The 23,271-nt window shown below is 35.0% G+C and overlaps 1 protein-coding gene across 1 annotated transcript in view; it reads right to left on the bottom strand.

Annotated features, from left to right (window-relative positions):
• Window positions 1–22,134, bottom strand: part of LOC149076988 (clarin-3-like) — a 42,405-nt gene extending 20,271 nt beyond the window's left edge. The window contains exon 1 of the mRNA XM_089242609.1: window positions 21,196–22,134. Within this exon, the coding sequence (XP_089098735.1) occupies window positions 21,196–21,475 (280 nt within the window). The 5' untranslated portion in view covers window positions 21,476–22,134. The remainder of the gene's footprint in view (window positions 1–21,195) is intronic.
• Window positions 22,135–23,271: the final 1,137 nt, after the last annotated feature.

The raw sequence follows: 23,271 nt of genomic DNA, 5'->3' as shown, positions 1-23,271 counted from the left end.
TGATTGCTGACATATACGAAAATAGCCAGTAAGCTGGCTGGTGACCATTTAGAGAATGGACACTTTTGTGATTTGTTTATTTATTTTTTTTTTTTAAGAATACGCAAAGGCTACGAGTCTTAAAACAAACGGGTTTCATTGTTTTGATGGCCATATGTCCTTTCAGAGTTTTTTTTTCTCGCAATGTTTTCAGCGTTACTCCCCAGAGGTAAATGAAGTTCACATTGTGAGAATTTGGAAGGTATAAGTAAGTCTGCCGGTAAGAGGCACATACGGTACACATATACAGTAAGTTCTTCCAATCGTTTCTTGTAGAATTTTCTGTCGTTGTGGTGCTTTGCTTGCTGGCTGTATTAAATCCACCGTTCGTATGTCGAGAAAACAAAAAACGGTTTCTCTAAAAAAAATGGAAATTTTGGAAGAATTCGACAAGAACTTTAAATTAATGACGAAAGTCGATCTTGCAAAACGATCCCTATGTCAACTTTGAAAAAGATTATAACGTAGAGGAACAAAATCAAGGACCAAGTTGCTGGTTGCAAATCTTCTACTGCCAATTAATGAGAGTCCAAGATGACAAAGTTTTTCCAAGTCGAGAAGATTTTGTTGCAATTTTTTACCCAATGTTGTGCCGCAAAGGTAATGTTCCACTAAATTTTATTTCTTTAAGTGATTTGAAAAGCACGATTTAACTTCCCCCCCCCCCTCAAGTAGGATATTTCTTTTTATAACAGAATTGGAAATGCAGTTAAAAACATTGAATTTTATAATATTTTGTATGTTTGTGGGAGGGGGGGGGGAGGGAGAAGTCTTTTTTTTAAGTCCCAGTTATTCGACTTGACACATTTACAGTGGATCCCACTTATAACGTTTTCAAAAACCAGCATGAAAAAACGTTATAAGCAGGATAACGCTCTGAACGGAAAATGTTAGAGATAATTACTTAGAGTTGAGACCACGGAAATAAATCTTACTAAGCGAGAAAGCGTTATAAGGTGGAATGTTAGGGGCCGTTCAAGTATTACGTAAGCAAATTTTTAGCCATATTTGACCCCCCCCCCCCCTTGTCAGCAAAACACAAAAGTTACGGTCTTACCGATTTAAATATAAAAAATTGTGTGTGTGTGTGCGTGCGCGTGCGCAACATCTATAAAAAAGTCAGCAAAACGTTGACCCCCTCCCCCCACTTGTCAGCAAAATTTCGTCATCAGCTCTGCCCCTCTGAATCCAACTCATATTTTCATAAAGGGTGGTTGATGACGTAAGCATTATCCAACCCCCCCCCCTCTCTCCTTGTCATCAAAAGTAAGCAAATCGGAACCCCCCCTCCATCAATGATGACGTAATACTTGAACGGCCTCTTCTAACCGAGATCGACTCTGTATATGACGTTTTGACTCGGCCTCTCGAACGTCGTATAAACGAGGTTCCACTGCATATCCTACTGATAATAGTAACGTAAACCAATAAAAAAAGTTATAATTGAGGAATTCGGGGTGGGGGGAAAACGTGAAAAGTTTTAGTTGTTCATACAAAAAAAAAAAAACCTCGAATTTTCATGTTGAAGTTTGAATTTAAATGGGAATATAAGAATTGCAATTTTTTTTGAAGGGAATTTATTTGCATTTTATTACAATATTTTTTTAAATGAAGGACGGAGATTTAAATGCTGAAAAATAATTTTATGTTTGTTGTAGTGCTGTGATTCCTAAACAAATGCCGCTCCTCCTCGCAGCGAGATGACATTTTGGGGATTATACTGAAGCTCATGAATTTTGGGACAATGATTTCCAACCGTTGTTTTGTGTAATCTTATCATGGGAGTTCTAAAGTTCAAGTATATTAGGGTGACATAAACGAAAAAAGGTTCAAGTGACCAAACATCCATCTATCTATAAAAAAATGGTTAGCTTTGTTTTTTTTTTGGAAACTTGAGATTTTTTATTTTTTAAAGACGTGAAGAACTTCAGAGATTACGAGTCAAAACTATCGTTTTCACGCGCCATTTTGCATAAAAACCGTGTCACAAAGACGATTAAAGAAACATTTGGTGCATGTGTTGGTTCACGTCGATCATTTGGGGCAGCGAATTCCCCTTTCCCATATGGAAAACCCCTAGACAAATTTAAATTATCCGATGGAATGACACATTAGTACTATATCATTTATTGTGCACGAAAAAAATACATATAAATGGTGAACTAAAAGTAACTGGACTTTTAACCATTGTCGAATGAGTATTTGGTTTGCATCAAAATTCATGATGTGAATTTGGAATTTTTTTTCTTTTTGTACGGGGGGAAAACCAAAATATTTGTACAAAATTTCAAGTGGACGATGGGTCTAGCATGCTATTCTTCGAATGATATCTTGATTATGTCTGAGCAAAAAACTGTTATGAACTGAAATAGCTTATTCTCCGTTGCTCAGGTAGAATAATTCCATTAGCAAAATCTTATCCAATCTGAACTAGTAAAAACCACCCTCAATGCGTAGCTTAGCATATGCATAAAGGGTTCTCTGAACTTTCATTACTGCAGTGAGTTTGAAGATAGAAATTCAGAATTGCCTTACACATAAGCTGAGGTCATATTGTTTCTGTTTTACATAATGAGTTTGCTGGTAAATATCCCTATTAACGACAACAAATCATTATTTACTGCAGATCATGTGTGACTACGATTTTGCTAATTTTGTTAAAATGTTTTGTTTGCATTTCTTTCGTTTTAATTTGAAGTTGGCAATTCCGATTTTTTTCCCTACTATAGTTTGAATCGCAAAGAAGGTAGTTGTGTATTTGGAAAGTAAAAAATTACTTCAATGCGCTTACTTTACCTGCAATTTTGGAGGCTTTGCACGTCTTCAATAAAACCCTGTATAAGCAGTATAATTCGAAATGAAATTTTATAAAACAATCTATTTGGTTTTTAATCAGCTCGAAAAAAAATTGAGCATTTAAGGGTTTAATGTCTGAAAAGATAATCTAGAACAAAAATTGAAGTTCTGGGGATGGACAACAGTTTTGTGTTTTCATTAGCACAACTATGGTTCTAATGAAGAACCACCACCTATCGGGAAAATGTTTGATTTAATTATATTTTCATCACTAAATGAAATCAAAATTTATGACACTAATTTCGATTCAAACCACATACTTTTACGACAATTTGCTCAATTTTTACGAATTTCTACAGCAGTATATATAGGGACTTCTAGTTCATTCTGTATTTTCAATATAATACCCTCAAAATTATTAGGTATTGAAAATCACAGTAGTTTTTCGAAATTAAATGATAATAAATGCATGTACCATGCATATGTTACTACCAAAGCCCGAAGTTGGCCAGTTCGCGAGCTGTCCGGCACAGTTGACCCGGCCTCATGTCCGCAATTCGGACTTTCGCCGAGCATTGGCCGTCTCTTATTATAATAAGAGCGATTCCTCGATCAATTCAATCGATCCCTACATATCGATTCCTATGATTCGGGGTCATGGTCATTGTCACGTTGGTGTATTTTTGTGATAATTATGACCATTTATAATTACCCATAGCCAACCATATTTATTATGGTCAGTTATGTCAACCTCAACGATCAAACGAATCTAAATATCGATATCCTAGTAGTCCGTATATTGGGATCGATATATATATAGGCAGGCACAAAAGCTCAACGAAAGTCCGAAATTCGGACATTGGCCGGTTCAACTGGGCCAGCCAGTTCGCGAAGCGGCCAACTTCGGGCTTTGGCAGTAACATAATTACACATTATTCAATGTATCACTAAATATTTCCTAGCATCATCTCGTATAGATATTCAAAGGTATTATTTTCACAATTATTATTCATGTCCTTCGAGAACTGATGTTCAATTTTTCTCTTTTTCAATTAGTTCAATTTATTTTATCACAGTGAACTAAATTATAGTAATAAATAACGTAAATAATGCATATAAACAACGATATTCCTGAAAATGAATCAAATGTAAGAATATTGAGTGTAAAAGGTCTATAAGCAAAACGATGACGATAAAGTTTTGATTATAGAATTTTATTCTTGATAAATATAATTGGAATTATTTATAAATAATTGTCATATTTCATTATAAATAATTGTCATATTTCATTATAAATAATTGTCATATTTCATTATAAATAATTGTCATATTTCATTATAAATAATTGTCATATTTCATTATAAATAATTGTCATATTTCATTATAAATAATTGTCATATTTCATTATAAATAATTGTCATATTTCATTATAAATAATTATTAAATTTCATTGTAAATAAGTATTATATTTCATTATAAATAATTGTTATATATATGTATATGCAGTCGGACCCGTTTATAACGAAGTCGGAAGAAACAGTGAAACTCTTCGTTATAGGCGAACTTCGTTATATCCGTACCGACTTGAAAAATGATACGTTTAAGCAAAATAAAGCATTTTTCAGTAATACGGAGCTGAATAAAGATTAAAAATTTAAGGGGTCATTCAAGTATTACGTCATCATCGGGGGGGGGGGGGGTTCGGAATTGCTGACTTTTGATGACAAGGGGGGGGGGTTTTGAAGGTTGTGACGTCATCAACCACTTCTTTTTGAAGATATGAAATATTCTAAGCTGCTGACGAAATTTTGCTGACGGGAGGGAGGGGGGATCAGTGTTTTGCTGACTTTTGCGGACAAAGTGGGGGGGAGGTGGGAGTGGGGGTCAAAAATGGCTGAAAATCTGCTTACGTAATACTTGAATGGTCCCTAATTAAAATTTCACATAACTGAATACACCAATCAAAAAATATGCGTCAGTCATTGCTTCTTTTATCTATATTCTTTTTATATATTGCTTCTATATTTTTTCGGACTTTGAACGTTTTGTGTTTAAATCATTTTTCCAAATAAGCATGCTTTTCTTGTATAAAGCCCGTGGACACCGGAAAATGTTTCGTCTTGTTTTTTCGAACCATTCGAAAAGAAAGTTACGAACTTCAAGTAATCTCGTACTTCTCGAATCCTCACTCTTTTTTTTTTAAATTTTTTTGGCTTTAAACCAAAGGTAGAGCTACAATTTTTGAAACAATGAGTAACGTTTTGCACTTGGACATTCTCAAAATAATAGTTTTCACACGATGAGCCGATCACAACTAACGTCCGAATCTAGCTTGAAAATGGCAAATATGCACTAAAGGTGGTTTGGTAGTTGGATTCTCTTGGGAATAAACAACCTCAACCCAATTTCTTCCTAATACGGCTTCCTGCAAACAAAATAAGATTTAACAAAAAGTAGAAAAAAGAAGCAAAATACGATTTTACAGTACCGAAAACAGCCCCACTAGAATGTCTTCCAGGTAAAGAAACAAGACATTATCAATTGCAGAAAGGTAAATTTACAGATAAAAAGATTCATATAAGATTACTAAGAAATCCGTGACAATTCCATGTCTGAAAATCGATCGGAAATTAATTATAGACGTGCTTTGCTGAAATCGGTGTTCGTTATAAGCAATCAAAATAGCATAGATAAGCGGCACGAAATTCACGGGACCCGGAAAAACTTCGTTATATGCGGAAATTCGTAATATCCGCGTTCGTTATAAGCGAGTGTGATGTATATATATCTATTAATATTTTTTCATCATAGGTATATAAAACCAGTAGAAACTAGTGAGTATGAATTTTGGTCAGGATTTGATTTGATTTTTCTGTAGGTACACCAATCGTTCGCTGAATGGAAGGAAAGTTGGAAATGAATGCGAATCCGAATCATAGTTTCAGATAGTGTAATGATGCTTTCATTTCTAACTGATCAAAGTGTTTTGGAGAGCCACTAAAATATTGTCGGCGTTGCACGGGTTGAGAACTTCTACCCCAATTTTACGACATTCATTCAATTTAGACATCCCCCCCACATAGGGGCAATTTTAGTAGTAAATTGCCCACGGCGATAGACTTGAGTTGTGCTCGGTATAAAAGAAAGAAAAGAAAAGAAGGGGCAATTTTAAAAGCCGTTGATAAAGTTCTAGGCTCGTGCGCGGCGTTTAACTTTTTCCATCAGGAAATCGGCAACGGCTTGATCTTTGTTTGATTTGATTCATGTTCTGAAGCTACGTCAAGAAGAACAACATACACGATTGCACAAATGAATGAAAGGGAAAGACACCATATGAACAAGAGGACGCCGCAAACGTTAATACGATGATATCACGTGAACCGAAATCTCGGATATTCTCTACGAGTGCCAGCGAATAGGAAGTTGCATGTACTAAATCCTCAAACAACAAAGAATCGCACTATTAGAAAAAATAAAATGAATAAAATGGTGTGGGGGGGGGGGGAATGTGGCCATTTGCCAGAGACTGATTTTGGGTGAAATTATGACCTCAGCACTTTCCATTCGCATGTCTGCACGTTCGTCTTCCTCTTCCTTTTTGACTCGAAACACACATAAAAGTTGTAGAGGAGAAAAAACACACACTTTGTCAAATCATCGTGAGTTCAAGCGTGGGTGTTTACTATCAGCTGATAGGTGGCGCTGACGTCGACTTATCAAGAAAACCATGAAAAACCTATTTTTGGACAAGACATTTTAACCTTTTTGTCTAAGAAAAAGCATTCCTTTGCGAAAGAAAAAAAAAAAAAAAAACAGACTACGACAAACTTGCCGGACAAACCATGTTACTGGGTCATTATATTACGCTTCAAGAAAGTATAGTTAATTACTGTAGAAACATAGCCCTATTTGTATAACAAATATCGCAATCGTTCTCAAGAGAATGCAATTTTCATTTCATATCTTTTCATATTATAAACTTTGACATATTACGTCGTCAATAAAAGTTCTAAGTTTAGTAGGCGTATATGCTTTAGCAGCTGCTGCTGTGTTTTTTATCATGTTCTAATAAACATTTTGTAGAAACACAGGAAAGTTGATAGGTGTCTAGTATGTTTTTTTTTCTCGTTTTTTCAGTGTATTTTCACAATAGGGTGTTTAACATAATTTTTTTTTAAATGAATGTAATCTCGCTTAAACTTGTAAAATATTTATGAAATCTATGGAGAAGATTCTTTGCGTGAATCATCAGTTCAACATTTCGAATCGAGAATTTCACGGAGTGGGAGGATGGTCTTTAGAGCAGTGGTTCTTGACCTTTTTTCCCATCCCGCACCCCCGTGCGATATGATTTATCTTGGATAATGTGTTTCCTATCTGTTATAAAATTTAGTTCTTTATAATTAATCACATTAATCATCCATTAATTGATTTTTATAAATTCTTTCACCATATTATTTCGTCCATTTTTGACTGACATTGCGTTTGCGCAATGCTTTGTTTAGAAAAAGTTTCACAACTAACTTTTCAGGCAAATTTTTGTACCAAACAATTATTTTTGGAAATTTAAAGGTCTAATGAGTGTCATGGTATTTTTTAAAATTTGTTTGAAAAGAAACTTGATCCTTTTCAAAAAATAAAGCTTTCGGAGATTTCTTTCCTGATTTTTAATCTGGAATTCAAAATTAGTGCTATTATTCATAACCAGGAACAGAAACAAATTTTTTAAAAATTAAAAAAAAACCCCGTTTTTTTCCATTTTTTATTGTCACACGACACATGAGGTTTCCCGAAATCATAATGACTAATTATTTTAATAAAATTAAGTTATATAATTTACTTTACTTGAGGGTCAATTAATTCAAAAATTAAACCAATTGCAATGAAAAACATACTAAATTGACGTCAAATGTTGTGAAACTTCCCGAATATGTTATTCAAGTAACCATTCATTATATACAAAAAGAAACCTGCAATTCGGCCACAAATTGGAAGAGCGGTCGAAAATGGGATAATTGCTGTTTTATTATAGTTAATAGTTATAATTTTGGCTTCTTTTTCTTTTTATTTCTTTTAAAAATTATAATTTAAAAACTAATTTTTAAAAAATAAATAATTCTTTAACATTTCCCGAAACTTCAAAGAAAAAGATTCATTGTGAATTGTTTTCAACTTATTGATTCAGCACAACAGTAAATATTTGTTTGTTTGACACTTGATTAAATTTTTTTTATCAAGTAATAACACGAGGTACGAATGAAAACACATCACAAAATACTTTGGCATTTTCCTTCATTTAAAATCGAAAGCAAGTACCGTTTCCTAACCGGAAAGAAGCGTTTGCAATTTGAATTTCGTACAAGACATTTCTGCAAGCGAAAGATAAAAAACAAGGGGTGTCAAAATGCCAGTACAATCCATATTTTCTAATGAATTGAAAAATGTAGTTTTTCCTCAACATCTAATTTTACTGAATAATCAATCAACTCGTTACATCTCCCCCTATTTTGCATTCCCATAAATGCTTCCCCGCACCCCCCGATTAAGAACCACTATTTTTTAGAAATTAATGCACCGACCCCTTGGCGAGATATATGAAAAAATGATCAAAGTCTCAGAGGTGGAAACAGAAGGAAACAAAAAGTTGTTACTAGAAAATTAGTTCGAATTGTAAACATTCCTGACAATACAGCCAACAACTATTCCATGGATCTAGTCGGGGAAAAAGGGCATGGATTGATATTCAGTGTAAGTTGGACTTCTGAAACACAAATACAAGGATACATTTTTGAGGCCCATTCATCTTAGAACACTCAAGAAAAAAAAATTGCATGCGATAGGCTAGAACAGTGGTTCTCAACTTTTTTTAACTCAGCCCTTTTCAATATATAATTTCTATGGCGGAGACCTGTTTGACCCGACGAGCCCTTTTTGTGTATAATTTTTATGGCGGACCCCCTGCAGACATCTTTTTTTTTATTTATCTATCAAATTTACCGATTTATTTTATTTTCCTTGAGTCGCCGCGGAGCCTCTGGGAAGTGCACACGGAGCACCGGTTGAGAACCACTGGGCTAGAATATAACTGGTATACTGACCAGATATCGCCCCATCTCCCTTTCCTTTGCAATGCCCTTTTCAAAATTTGTAATATGAAAAAGCATTCTTTGTCAAAGCCCAGAGAATTTTTGCGTTCATCTTGAATTCTAAAGAATAGCTCAAATAGAAAAAAGAGAAGTACACTTCAAAGAATAAAGTTTCTTTGATATGATGTTGCGTGTGTGTGTGTTAACCCTTTGTGGTCAAGAGGTTTTCCCGTCACTTCGTTGATACAATTAGTATTTTATAGCACTCTCCCAGTAATGAGAAAGTCCCCTGGATGCTTCTTCCCATAGACTAAAGATATATGCTAATATATAATAATATTACTATTATTACTCTATGCTTCTTCCTTTGCAGTTTTCGTATAGTTTATGTGAGTTCTGTTAAGAAGCCAACTTCACGTAAGCCTTTCCATCATCGTAAGGGTCGTTATAACAATGAAGTACCGTTGTTTCCTGATGCGGATCTATATCGAGTTCACCTCGAAAAAGGACCGCAAAAGGTTAAAAGCCACCGATATTGTTCTTTTTTGCCTGAAAATTCTAAAAGGGCAAAATTTTGAAAATACTAAAACAATAGATTGAAATTCAAAACCAAAAAAGCAAATGAAGAGTTAAGTTTTGAACTTGTCTCCATCTCTCATGTTTTTTACAAGAAAACGCTAAAATGCTCAGAACTTTTAAGGTATCCGACTACGTTCGAAACGTCATTTTGGAAGAAAATATGGATTTTTCTAATTTTCATCTGCCCCATTTCTCGTGATTTCAAAACAGGGAATTTGTTGTTATTGTTGTTTTTTTTTTGTCAGAATCTGAGTTACGTCCACTTTAGTGTCGCTTTTTTACATCAAGTAATCTGTGAATAAAAACTTTTAACACGCATTACGAAGACGGCTATTTTTTAAAATATTTGAGTTTTTTTTACGTAAATTTGAAACATTTTTGGTTCATAACCTGCAACATCACTAGCTGAATGTACAGTGAAAACAGCGAAATATCACATTCATAGAATTTTTTTTGCGATCATGTTTCAAATATTACATGAATTTTGCTTAAAATTTGACTTAAAAATGATTTTTTCATAGAAAATGACGTAGGCAGTCCAAAATTTATTATAATTTTGACCATTCCAAGACACTTTCTATCAGAAAATGTTATTATCGTTCACCTGAGTACCATTTTATAGAAAAGTACTAAGAAAGATAGTCGGAGATAACTTAAATGACCCAATATTTGAATTAAACTTGTAAAAGAAATTGAAATTCATCTAATACCTGATATAAAAAAGAATATGCCATTTTCAGAAAGCAACTGTGAATACAGCCCTCCTTATTGCATTGTGGAAAAAAAAAGGCAATAAAATAGAGCATCATAGCAACCGTCATCAAAACAGGGCAAAGTAATAAAATGTGCAATAAAACGACGATAAATGTCCTTGACGATTCGTTATTTGTGAGTTCATTAATAGCACAAAAAACGAGAAAAAGATGAAACTCTATTATTTTGTTGTTTCATGCGGAAGTGTCAGAAAAAAGAAGGTATGGAAAAGTACCATTAGAGTGTTTAAAAAAAAAATGGAAGAGACAGTGTCGTCTCTATACCATAACCATCATATCTAACGATCACAAGGACGACGATATGGTACCGTAGTCGCAACTCTTCCGCTTCCTATATACGTAACTCTCTTCTCTACTATCTCCTTCCAATATACATACACTATATCCATCTTCTTTTTTTTTTTATCTTGTACGAACTAAACGTAGATGGATAGGCCAACCGTAAAATTGGCAAACTCTCTTTCTGGAGGTGAAGGAGAGAAGAAGCCGATTTTTGTTTCTAACAGCCTTTTAGCTGAAGTAAAAATAATGGTGTCTGAAATCACAAGTTGGTACACGTTCTGACCTTCAAGCAAATGGATTTGACAGGAGAAAAGGGTAATAGAGGCCACACACATATATCCCGTTCAAGTTCAACCGTGGATATATTCCGAAAATGTTAGTTTTTTTTTTTCAGATGGGGGTTGTGATGATAATATGATCAAAGTTCGACCATATTTACTGGACCAAATATACGACCTTAAATTATTTTCGAACTCGCATCATTTCGGATGCATTTGAGTAGATCAAAAACGAACCGGTGACATTGAATCGAATATTAACAGAAATTTTATTATTAATTAATTTTGAAATACATGGTGTTCCATAAATTCGTAAATGGTTTGAAAATTCATGAAAATTGAAGTTAATTGGTATATTTGAATTTTTGTTTGCGAAAAATTAATTCCCACAAAGAGGGATGTTTTTTTGGTGCAGAAAGAAAAAAAATAGTTCAATTTTTTTGCTGTAGAGGGGGAGAGAAAATAGGCAGAAGTGACTGGACCTGAACCTTTCCTCAATCTCTTCTGTGTCAGAAACGTTCGTATAGTTTCAGCCGGCGATTTGTGGCCGTTGGCTATCGATCGTTTTTGTCGCACCACGGTCATTTTCTGCACACGGGGTGGGGGGGGGGAGGGTGGCTAATAATGGCAGGGACCTAAAATTTATTGCCGGTTCCAAACGGCAGCATTCAAAACTGAATTTTTTTATACTCACCGAGAGGTGGGTGCACTAAACCCTTGAAGTGGGATTCCCTGCGGTAGCAATCTTTTTCCGTGGCAATGCCGCCGTTTCTGTTGTACTTTATATCATGAAAGTTTCTGACAAGGACGAACCGGGTATTGAACTCGCGACACCTCTAAACATCCTTTGGTAGTTCAGGCGAGTATCTTACTTATCGACCTCGCCCATTTCAAGATGTCGTATAATTCAGCAGGTAAATGACAAGTCCGTAATAAAATTCTAAATCAAGAGGGTGATCAAGCATTATTTTATTTATTTACTTATTTGTTGTTGTTGTTATTATTATTATTATTAATTTTATTTTAATTCTCAAAATTTCAAATAATTGTAAAAATCAACTTTTATTCAGAGCAAAAATATAAAATTCATAGATGAACTTTTATCATTTTTTAAAGAATGTCAATTCTTATACAGGCGTATTCAAAAGCGATTTCCTGGAGAAACAAACTAAAATAGCCAACACTTTATTATGAACTCTAAAAAACACAACTTGAAAATTCAACATAATGTTAATGAAAAAAAAAATATATTAATCACCTTCATACCAATCGATACACAAGTTAGTCGCGGTTATTTTACAAGATGTCTCATAAATTCGGAAATAGTGTAAAAATTGATAAAAAAGAAAGGAATTGGTATATTTGAATGCGGTTTGCGAAAATGTTATTCCCAGGAAGGTTGTTGTAGTTTTTGAACAGAAATTTCTTTTTGGCGTTGCATGAAAGATCATAGGAAATATGCAAATCAGAGTCCTGTAAAATGCAGGGTGTACAATTGACAACTCGTTTTTAAATTTTCATGTCACTGGCGCTCAGGTCAGGTTTTCATTGGGGTGTTGACACCGGTGGATAAATCACCATTGGTGAAGTTCAAGCTCCGCCACGAATCGCGGACGTGGTAGCCCAGGTCGATGAGATACTCGCCTGAACTACCAAAGGATGTTTAGAGGTGTCGCGAGTTCGATATCCGGTTCGTCCTTGTCAGAACACTTTCCTGATACAGAGGTACAACAGAAACGGTGACATGACCACATTAAAAGACTGCTACCGCAGAGAATCCCACACCGAGGGGTTAGTGCACCAACCTCTCGATGACTATAAAAAAGGCTGCCGTTCGGAACCGGCAATAAATTGAAATTCCCTGTCTAATTGGCCCTCGTGTGCAGAAAACGATCGTGGTGCGACAAAAATAATTAAACATTCTTGAAATGCCATGTTAATGTAAAGAAGACAACTTCGGAAATTAGGTGATTGATCTTTCTCTCGAAAATCCTTTAACGTATGCAGACGCACGATTGAAATATTTTATAAAGAATTAAATAAGCATTATTTTTGAAGAAAAATTTTGTGTGCTGACATGATTTATCGTATGTAAGATGCTTTGAAATATGTGTCAATGTGACAAAATGATAAAGAGCACCAGGATTTAAAAAAAAATTATAGTTCCGTAAAACGGCATATGTGGAACTGAGCGATATGAACAATGGATGATAGAAAATGATGGAAGTTTCAGAATTCAATCTATTCAGCTATCTGTTTTGACGTAAATACGTCCTTTAAATCATTTGACAATACTGGATGCATTCGCAAAAAAATTGCGCAATGAAATGCTTTAAATGTTCATATCTCAGGAAGTACTGAGAAACCTCAATATAACGATTCTGCGTACCATGAAAAAATATTGTTGTAGAGCAGCGGTTCTCTCTCTCAACCTTTTTTAGACTCGCGGAGCACTTTTCCACTATATAATTTCTATGGCGGAGCCCTGTTTTGTACATAATTTTTATGACAGAACCTTTTAGGTCTCTCTTATTTAATTAACTGATTCATTTTATTTTCCTCGAGTCGACGCGGAGCCCCTGGAAGGTGCAGCACACGGAGCACCGATTGAGAACCGCTGTTGTAGAGGGATTAACCATGGGCGGAGATATGAGGGGGGTGATTCAGCGTCAATGACTTTCTTTCGAACCGAGCAGAATTCCGGTCTATCGCCATGGACAATTTATTACCGATAGAATTGAGCAGGAAGTGTGAGTGTGTGTGTAACTAACAGTCTGAATGAGCATATAGTGTTTTTTGTGTGCTGCCATGTTTATTTCAAATTGTGAGTGAATTGTAGTGATTGAATATTTATACCGTTGTAGATATGTTGCTCTGTGTGGCGAGATTTTTTAACATAGGAGGCCGGCTCGCATTCACGCCTCGAAGTTGTTAAACACAGAAAACCATCTTCAGCCGACCACCACTGTGACACCGGTGGGGTTTGAACCCGGTGTCCGTCGCTCTGAACACTCGACCACCACAGCGGTAATGACTGAACCTTCTGATCTAATGTATATGCATATATATGGATTAACATCATCCTTCCACAACAGCATCATCATTGTGCCCCCCCCCCTCCCTCCAAGTCTATCTCCTCCTTTGGGATTATCGTTATATCGAGAGCCAGCAGTTTAACATTAGAGTATATTGATGATTGATCATTTTTGTCGCACCACGGTCATTTTCTGCACACTAGGGCTAATTAGACAGGGACCTACAATTTTTTGCCGACTCCGAACGGCAGGCTTGTTTTTTTTATACTCATCGAGAGGCTGTTGCACTAACCCCTCGATGGGGGATTCTCTGCGGTAGCAGTCTTTTTATGTGGTCATGTCGCCATTTCTGTTGTACCCCTGTGTCAGGAAAGTTTTCTGACGAGGACGAACCGGGTACATTAGAGTATAGACAATGTCAAATGATATTTGAAAAAATATCGCTGTAGAATGATTTATCGTTATATTGAGTATCGTTGTAGCGAGTAGTTTCACTGCATTCAAAATATATCAGTGTTTTTTTATGTCTGCGGGTCTCAGTGAGACAAATCTAATGGCACCCTTTTGATGTTGATATCACTTCTGGTCTGGACACCAGACCCCTGCCCCCATTCGTAAAGAAATTGTTTTACGCTACATATTGAGAAATTCGCAATGCAAATATAAGTCCATGGTGTAATCTGGGGTAGATATTTTTTAGACAAATCCAAATGATACCACTCTGGTTTAAATACTACCTCCTCTGGTCTGGCACCAGTCCCGCGGCCCTCATCCGTAACGAAATTGTTTCACGCTATATGTCGAGAGGTTAGCAATGCAAATATAAGCCCATGGTGTCATCCGGTAGATATTCTCATGACAAAACCAATGATGCCACTCTGGTTTTGATACCGGTAATAAAATGAAGAAGATTCCATATAAGATTCGAGACATAACTTTCCTCATCAATAAGCTGAGGTTCTTGGAGGGTTTAGTTTCAGGGACAAGATTCTTACGCTATCCGTTTCAGGGGGGCGAGTTAGTTTCAGTTATTGGTAGCATTGTGAAGCTAGTTACAATCGGTTAATGGAGTGGTTATTCAAAATAATCTTCCTTAATTTCTTCCAAAAGTTCCGTTCAAGTACACAGCTCAAAACAATTAGGGAAAATGCAGGTTTCATTTAATGTTTTACCGGCCAAATTGAGAATTGAACTGATTTTCTTTGTTTTTTCTGTTTTTTCTTCGGACACTAACATGAAAGAAAAACAAATCTATATGTTTTTAGGACTTGATCATGTCCATATAGAACATGAAAAATTAGAATAGAATGAAAAATTCAAGTGGGAAAAAAAAATTCGGTTTGTAAATTTCGGAATCTTACACTTTCAAGGAGGGTGTGAGGATAAAGAAATGCTTTCATGTACGAAAAATATTTTTCAAATTCTAATTAATAAAACCGATGTCTTCGATTTGGAACATTTACCGTTAAAAAGGTTAATTGTGGTTTTTAAAAATTTTAATTGATAAAATATTGACAAAGAACATTTTAGGCATTCACAAAGATTTGTGTCACGAGAGTTAATCATCAACTAAACTTTAATAAATTTAAATACAGTCAATGCGCGATAACTCGAGTATTTGTTTAAATCGAAGTTTTTCACTGAGCCTTTTTTTTTCTGTATTTTAGTGTTAAATTTTCCCTTAACTCGAACTTTTCTTCCTTCAAGTCGAACTTTTCGGAAATGAGAGAATTTTAAATTTAGCAATATAATTCTGCGTTTAGCAACAGAACTATTTAGCAGCAGAATTCTTTAACATTTAATTAGCATTTAGCAACATAATTATTTAGCATTTAGCAACATAATTATTTAGCATTTAGCAACATAATTATTTAGCATTTAGCAACATAATTATTTAGCATTTAGCAACATAATTATTTAGCATTTAGCAACAGAATTCAGCATTTAGAATTAAGCGATAGAATTCAGCATTTAAGAATGGAATTAACATTTGAGTGCATTGAATTAACATTTGAGTGCATTGAATTAACATTTGAGTGCATTGAATTAACATTTGAGTGCATTGAATTAACATTTGAGTGCATTGAATTAACATTAGCATTTAGCAGCAGAGTTTAGCTTGAAAAAAAGTGAATGACTTTCTCACGGCAGAAGGACAGAAAAGAGAGAGAAAGACTGTGCCAAAAATTATTGAATTTTTCCGACAGAAAATTATCTTGTATACACTTTTTTATTTATAATTTCTCGTTTGATTTATAGGAGTATCGTGTATGCGTCCGTTTCCATAATACATTATGTATGTACACTTCTAGTTTTATTTGTAAACATTCTCATTCATAGTAATTAAATGTGATCAAATTACAATAACTAATCTCTTTTCGAATTTCTTCATCTATAGAAGTTTGACATGTGTTACTAGTACAATAATCGTAAATAGTGCTATATTGTTTTAATGCATCTTGAAATCGGAATTTCTGATAAGTCGAATTAACGATTACTCGAAGTTTTTTGTCGGCCGCTGCACATTCGTATTATCGAGATTTGACTATAAATAAATGTAGTAAATTTAAATAAATAATGCATATCCCCTAATTGTTTTGAGTGGTGCATTTAAAATAATAATGATTTCAGTTTCAAGACATCATATACTAAAGCATTTGAATTTCGAACTTTCACGTCGAATTTCATCAAGTCAGTCAGTACCTACCACGTGATAAAAGCATAAAAAACGTATTCACGTCAAAACTTATGGCCACCGTGTCTATGACACAGCCTACCCCAGTTTTTTTTGTGTCCATTCATTCTAGTTTTAGAACACTTCCATCTAAAACATCAAATAAGGAAACATTGATGCACACGCAGTGTAAAGGGGAAAAAAATAGAGAAGAAAAATGCGATAGACACAGTTGAACAAACACATACATATAAAATGTTTTATCTGATTATCATCAGCTCTCTCAAAATGTAGATGTTAATTTAACCTCGACTAAAAATTTCTTTTTTCTTATGAATCTCACGTCTTCTTTTCGAAAAAAAAAATAAAACAAAATTGCTGTATTTTAGTGTATTTGTTACGGTGAATGTGTACTATTCATAATCGCCGATCTTTCTTGTAAGTTTAACAATTTCACTAAATTTATCACTTTTACCGGTGATTATGTATAATAATACAAAAGCATCGTTGGTAAACATGATAAATCGTGATAAATTCATTTGCCGGTTATTATGGGGTAAATCGAGAAGCTGTCCATACTTAGAATAAGACAACCATAAGTATCTTTATGGGCATTGTATAATATTTTATCACGTGTATATATTGTTTATAATTTTTATTAATTGAATTTTTAATTGGGTTGCTGTATTTTTGAAATATATGACATCCATATTTTTACGGGCATCTTTTTTTCAGCCACCTCGTTGGGCATTTTGCCTGTTGTGGCATTGTATTTGTATTTGTATATGCATAATCGCCGTTTCGTTTTGGTAAATATTATAAATTGACCCCATTGCCGCGATAGGATTCTTTATTTAGATAATACATGCTCAACCCATGACCCGCAGGCCAAATGTAGTTCTCGGGGTCATGTGATGTGGCCAACGACCTAAAAACGTAATATTTAAAAATGTGAACTAAGCGGCATATTTCCAGATTACTTAAGGGACCCCGAAGTATATTGAACATTGAGGAATCGGACACACCCCGCTTCACATTTCAGATTTTGGAGGTATATTTCTAGATCCTTCGAGTGACCAGCGACAAAGTTACAGGGCGCTTATTAAGCAGCCCGCGGTACAGCTTCACACCATTTTAGTTAAACGCGGCGCAGTTCCAGATTACTCAAGTGACATGCGGCATATTACATATTATTATGTATTACATCAACCGCGGTACCATTCCGGAGCATTTAAACGGCCCGCGACACGATGCTAGAGCACTTAAGTGGCCCACGGCACATTTACTGATCACTTAAGTGGTCCGTGACATGTTTTCATAACAATGAATTGACCCAGTCTAGTGTGATTTGTACCGTACTTGTGAGCCAGTCTAAACCGGGTATAATGGACTCTGATCAGACGAAATTTTTCCTAACATCCCAAAAATAACTCCTATTTGACGAATTCTGAACTCGGACCTCGATAGAACAAATTTTGCAATCGTACTTCGATGTAACATACTCCTACTTAACACATTTTACGATCGTTTTCCGATATAACGAACTCCCATTCACCAAATTCTTCGAATTAAATGATTTCTAACCATGAATTAACGATTTTAACAGTTAAATCAGGGGAACCGACGACATTTATCAAACACACCAGACTCATTTGGGATTTTATTTCATTTTTTCATATTTATCAAATTTACCAACGACGCTTGGGTATTATTATACATAATCGCCGGTAAAAGTGATAAATTTATCTAACTCACCGAGACGATTGGCGATTATGCATAATAACCGATTTATAAAAAAAAACCCCAGAAATATCATAAAATATACATAGTCTCGAAAGGCTCTCAAAGAAGAAAGACGATGTTGTTCTCTTTCATTTGGACGTTTCAGAGGAAATTGAAATAATATTAATTTAAGAAAATGAGGAAGAAAATCACATTTTGGATTTTTAAGAGAAAATTATTTATTTAGATTGCATTTAATGCAACCCATTTCATCACGATAACAGTGACTCGTTTTTTCAATTGAATTATATCCTATTGAATATAATTACTTTAGGTATCTTCCAATCGTACTTGAGAAGATCGAGTTCTAACATCTTTTACGTACATTTGACGGCAATGAAGCCTGTTATTCCAGTTTTACTCACATGTCATGATGAATATGTATTTGTTGTTACCAGTTAAGGTACCAGTTTTTAATATGTTTCTTTTAATAAAATTGGTATATTCTCAGCATTACTTGAATTTTGAAATTTTCATTAAAGGTGGTTTTCCCTCTACTTCTATGTCTAAAATATTTGAACGGAATAGAAATATAATAAAATTTTGTTGATTTCCTTTCAAACTTATTTCTAACTGAAAACTTGCTCAAATACAGGTCATGATGAATATACAGGTTGGGTGGAGCGAAAAGGGAGTATGACATTTTATTGGCGAACCGTTGATCCTAGACGTATTCTTCCAATTAGCAGAAGTTCCCAAATAACGTTTAGTACTCAGACATGTCATTCATGTTTCAAGGGATTGCATAGTTATTAAAGTAAAAATGTTAACTTTTTATACGGACACCCTGTGCTCAAGAAACCAATTATAAAGTTGTTGTCCAGTTTCCTCTTGATGCCAGCAAAAAAATAATAATAATAATAATAATTCCGTGTTAAGTACAATATTCACTGAGATATTCGAATTTGAAAAACGGGCGAAATTCGGAGGAAAACAGCGTTATAAATGCGAGTAAAACGGAGAGAGGGCAACATTCTATAACTTTCTAATTAGGTTTTTTTGGAACAGGATGGCCGTATAAAAAGTTTATTTTATTTTAATAATGATACACTCCCTAATATAACTATACTCCTGTAACTTAACTCCCTTAATAACTATACTGTTCCTTGAGACATAAATGACATATCTGAGTACTAAACGTCATTTGGAAATTTTTTATAATTGGAAGTATACGTCTAGGATCAACGGTTTGCCAGTAAAATGCCATAGCCCTTGTTTGCTATGTATCCTGTATATTTGTTACTTAAGATCAGTGGCGTCGGAGCCGGGGGTATTATGCTACCCAGCGCGACCCAACCCGCAAGGGTAAAAGGCTTACATCCCTGGAGGGACAGAGTCTGGACCGTGACTGGTTTGTCGGGGGTATTATGCAGTAATTTGTGGCATGGATCCGATCACCTCCAGAATTGATTCAGAAATTAAAATTTCCGGTATAAAACTAAAGACGAGCACTCACAGTTTAGAAACACTTCCGACGCCCCTGCTTAAGGTACCAGAAGGAGAGAGGGAAAAATTTTAGGACTTTTCTCGTAGTGTTGCAAAATTTTCAGCGTCACTTGATTTTTGAAATTTACAGCTGGTTCTCCCTATTTCTGTGCTCAAAGTAATATTCGAACGGAATAGAAAAATATATATGTATAACAGCATTTCATACCTAGATTTCCTTTCTAAATTGAATTTATTTAAATACAGGTCATGATTACCATGTATTTGTTGTCTGAAGTACAGGTTTTTAAGCATTATTCTTTTAGCATTGGAATATTTTCTGCATTACTTGATGTTTGAAATTTTTATTACAGAGTGTTTTTTCTATTTCTTCAATGAATGTTTTGCGTAAAATCATATTTGAAAGTGATAGTAAATTTGGATAAATCAGTTATATACTATGCATAATAACAGGTTTTATGCATAATCGCCAATCGTCTCGGTAAGTTTGGTAAATTTATAACTTTTACCCGCTACATAATACCCTAGTGCAATTGGTGAATTTGATAAATACTTGACATTTATCGCTCTTATCGGTGGTTATGCCTAATTTCTTAATGCAAATAGTGAATTTGATGAATATGAAAAAAAAAAAAAAAATTCCCAGATGAGTAGGCATATATCGGACCTGACTGTAGAATTCGTGAAATAGGAGTTTGTTATAAAGCGATCGATTGCATACGCGTAAAAACGTGTAAAAATTCGTTAAATCGAAGAATTTGCTAAATGAAAGCTCGTTATATCGGCATGCAGTCGTGAAATTTGTTAAATAGGAGTTCATTATATCGGGGAACGATCGTAAAATTTGTTAAAAGAGAGATGACTATATCGGGGTAATTTCTTGTTAAATAGGACTTCGTTATATCGAGGTCAGATTTTCGAATTCATCAAATGGGATTTATTTCGGGGATGTTCAGAAAAATTCGTTAAATGAGAGTTCATTGTAATCGGTTCACACTCTGATTCACAAGTACGCTCGACTAAATAATAAATCTTATCACGACAATGTGGGATCGATTCATCCTATCTACCAATACAAAATGGCGATTATGCATAATAACCGGCAAATGTGATGAACTTAGCGCGATTTATCACGTTTACCAACGACGCTTGAGTATTATGCATAATCGCTGGTATAATTTTTCAGCATTTATCAAAGTTGCCAACGACTCTTTAGGTATTATGCATAACAGCCAGTGAAAGTGATGAATTTAGAGAAATTCATCAAACTTACCAAAATGGTTGGCGATTATGCATAACAACCGGTTACTATACACAATAATCGGATTTATCACACATTTACCGCAACAGCCATTTCCCATAACATTTCCTCTTTAAACTAAATTTGTTCAAATTGAATAAAATGCAAAACTGATGATAACTCACTTCTCAGATCAAATTCCCTGTTGCCAAAACCGTAGTTCAAAATCTTCTTTCCTCGAAACAATCCGAAATACACTAGTCCTTGGAAACGGTTGCCCTTCAAATCATTAGCACTGGACATCCGTATGCTAACGTTCAATCCAGATCTAACCGGCTTCGCGAGGGTCCATTCCTGTGTGAACATTGCCGCGCACAGCACAGCGAAAATCAAGCAGCTTATCAAGAAAAGCACGAACATTAAACATCTTTTCACATTGTCCATAGGAAAATAAGACGGCAACATCGTCTATTACCGATCGAAAAAAAATCAAAAACCTCACTACTACCAGACGTGTATCCAATCCTGGCGAAAGGGATCCATGAGTACCTACCCCTAAATTAGACGGGGGAATAGTAAGTTAGATTCACTCGCAATAAAAATTACAGTGTCTCAGAATAATACTCGTGACGACACCATTACACAAGCCACCACAATAGAAAGTATTGATCTCTATGGGAATTGGACATTTTATCGCTGTAATTTCAAATCCAACCAATGTAATAAAATTTCTACAGCAGAAAATTCACGGAGAATGTAATGACGGCTGATAAATATCTCGAGCTCTTCATTCTTCGGTTTTACAACAAAGAAGATCCAACATGATATCACTTTAGTTCGGCAAAACAATAGGGTACATCATGTACATCATCAATCTGTGTGTATTTTCGCGATCGGCAAAGAGAAAACCGAAACACTCTCGTAGTAGATCGTTCACGATCTAGCCTGGAACTATCGCATCATTGAAGAGGAAGTCTGTAGACTGACTATCTGTGTCATTTAGGACGCGCTCTTCTCTCTTTCTCTCTCGCTTTTTCTATAAACCATAAAATAGAAAAGAAAAGCCCTATACACCTTCCAATCGTCCGAAACCATCCATCTACTATCCCATACCCAATGTGTATGAGAGTATTTTCTTTTTTTTTGCTCCACCCCCGAAACTTTCTAGTTCAACCAGTTGCTCACTCACTCCATTTTGAACGGCGGAAGCATTATCTACCTCACTGATTCCAAAAACGGGTTCCCTTTTTTGTTGTTGTCTGTATTCCACCATCATCTTTTGACCAACGATATGAAACGTACATTATCATTATTATCATTTTATATATATATATATATATATATATATATTTTAAGATTCAATCGATTCCGAAATGTTCATGAACCAGGACACACGTTTTGTGATTATAGGGGTTATTATGAACACACTGGGAATTAGCTCTTTCTCTCCTCCATCATCTAGTACAAGGTCCCTCGGATGAAGAAGATCCTCAGATTTCGATCTCACTATGCATTAAGGGCACTAGTCCGTCTTCTTCTCATACTTTCGGTCTCTCTGAGTAATGAAAAGATCACGAATCTTCAAGGTTATTATTTCTCCCACGTGTTGCTTGCTCATCTTAAGTATCTCCCTACACAACCCCGAATCACATTCAGATGTTTCTAGATACGTTCTATTTTTAGTGATTTATTAAAATATCTGCAAGGGTTGATCAAATGAAACCTGTTTAAGTGGATTTATTAAGACGGGTGAAAAGGTATATCTGATGGCGGTGTAGAATCAAATAAAGCAATCTAAAGCCAGAATGCACTGGATTAGAAAAAACAATCCTGAAAATTTAGAGGAAATAAGTTCCTTCAGGAGAAGATACAGTACATGGGATGAGATCACGCCCCTTGGGGTGAAAATGTGCCATTCTTGGATTCAGCAAACAAGTGCTCTTTAGTAGCTTGTTATTAAAGCCATCAGTTTTCCCGATTAGCAGAGGTAGTGTTCTGTTTGTAAAACTAATAACTTCAATAACAAGTCATTAGACGGCACTTGTTTGCTGAATCCCAGGATAGCACATCCTCATCCCAGGTAGCATAATCTTATCCCATGTCAAAGTTCTCTGATGCTGTTATTCCATGCCACTATTACTCGAAAATACTTTACCAAAAGCTAACTCTGAGGAATTCCAGTCGTAATTTCCAACCTAAACGATGTGTATCTAGTTTTCCTCAAATGTAAATTTTTTTTCTAACACCCAGGCATTTCCTCG

The sequence above is a fragment of the Pholcus phalangioides genome, unplaced genomic scaffold, assembly GCF_987345545.1.
Source record: "Pholcus phalangioides strain wild (caught in Gottingen) unplaced genomic scaffold, Ppha-v1.0 ptg000015l_1, whole genome shotgun sequence".
Taxonomy (NCBI): Eukaryota; Metazoa; Arthropoda; class Arachnida; order Araneae; family Pholcidae; genus Pholcus; species Pholcus phalangioides.
The sequence above is the reverse complement of the archived record's forward strand: the minus strand, read 5'-3'. Positions and strand labels throughout refer to the sequence as shown.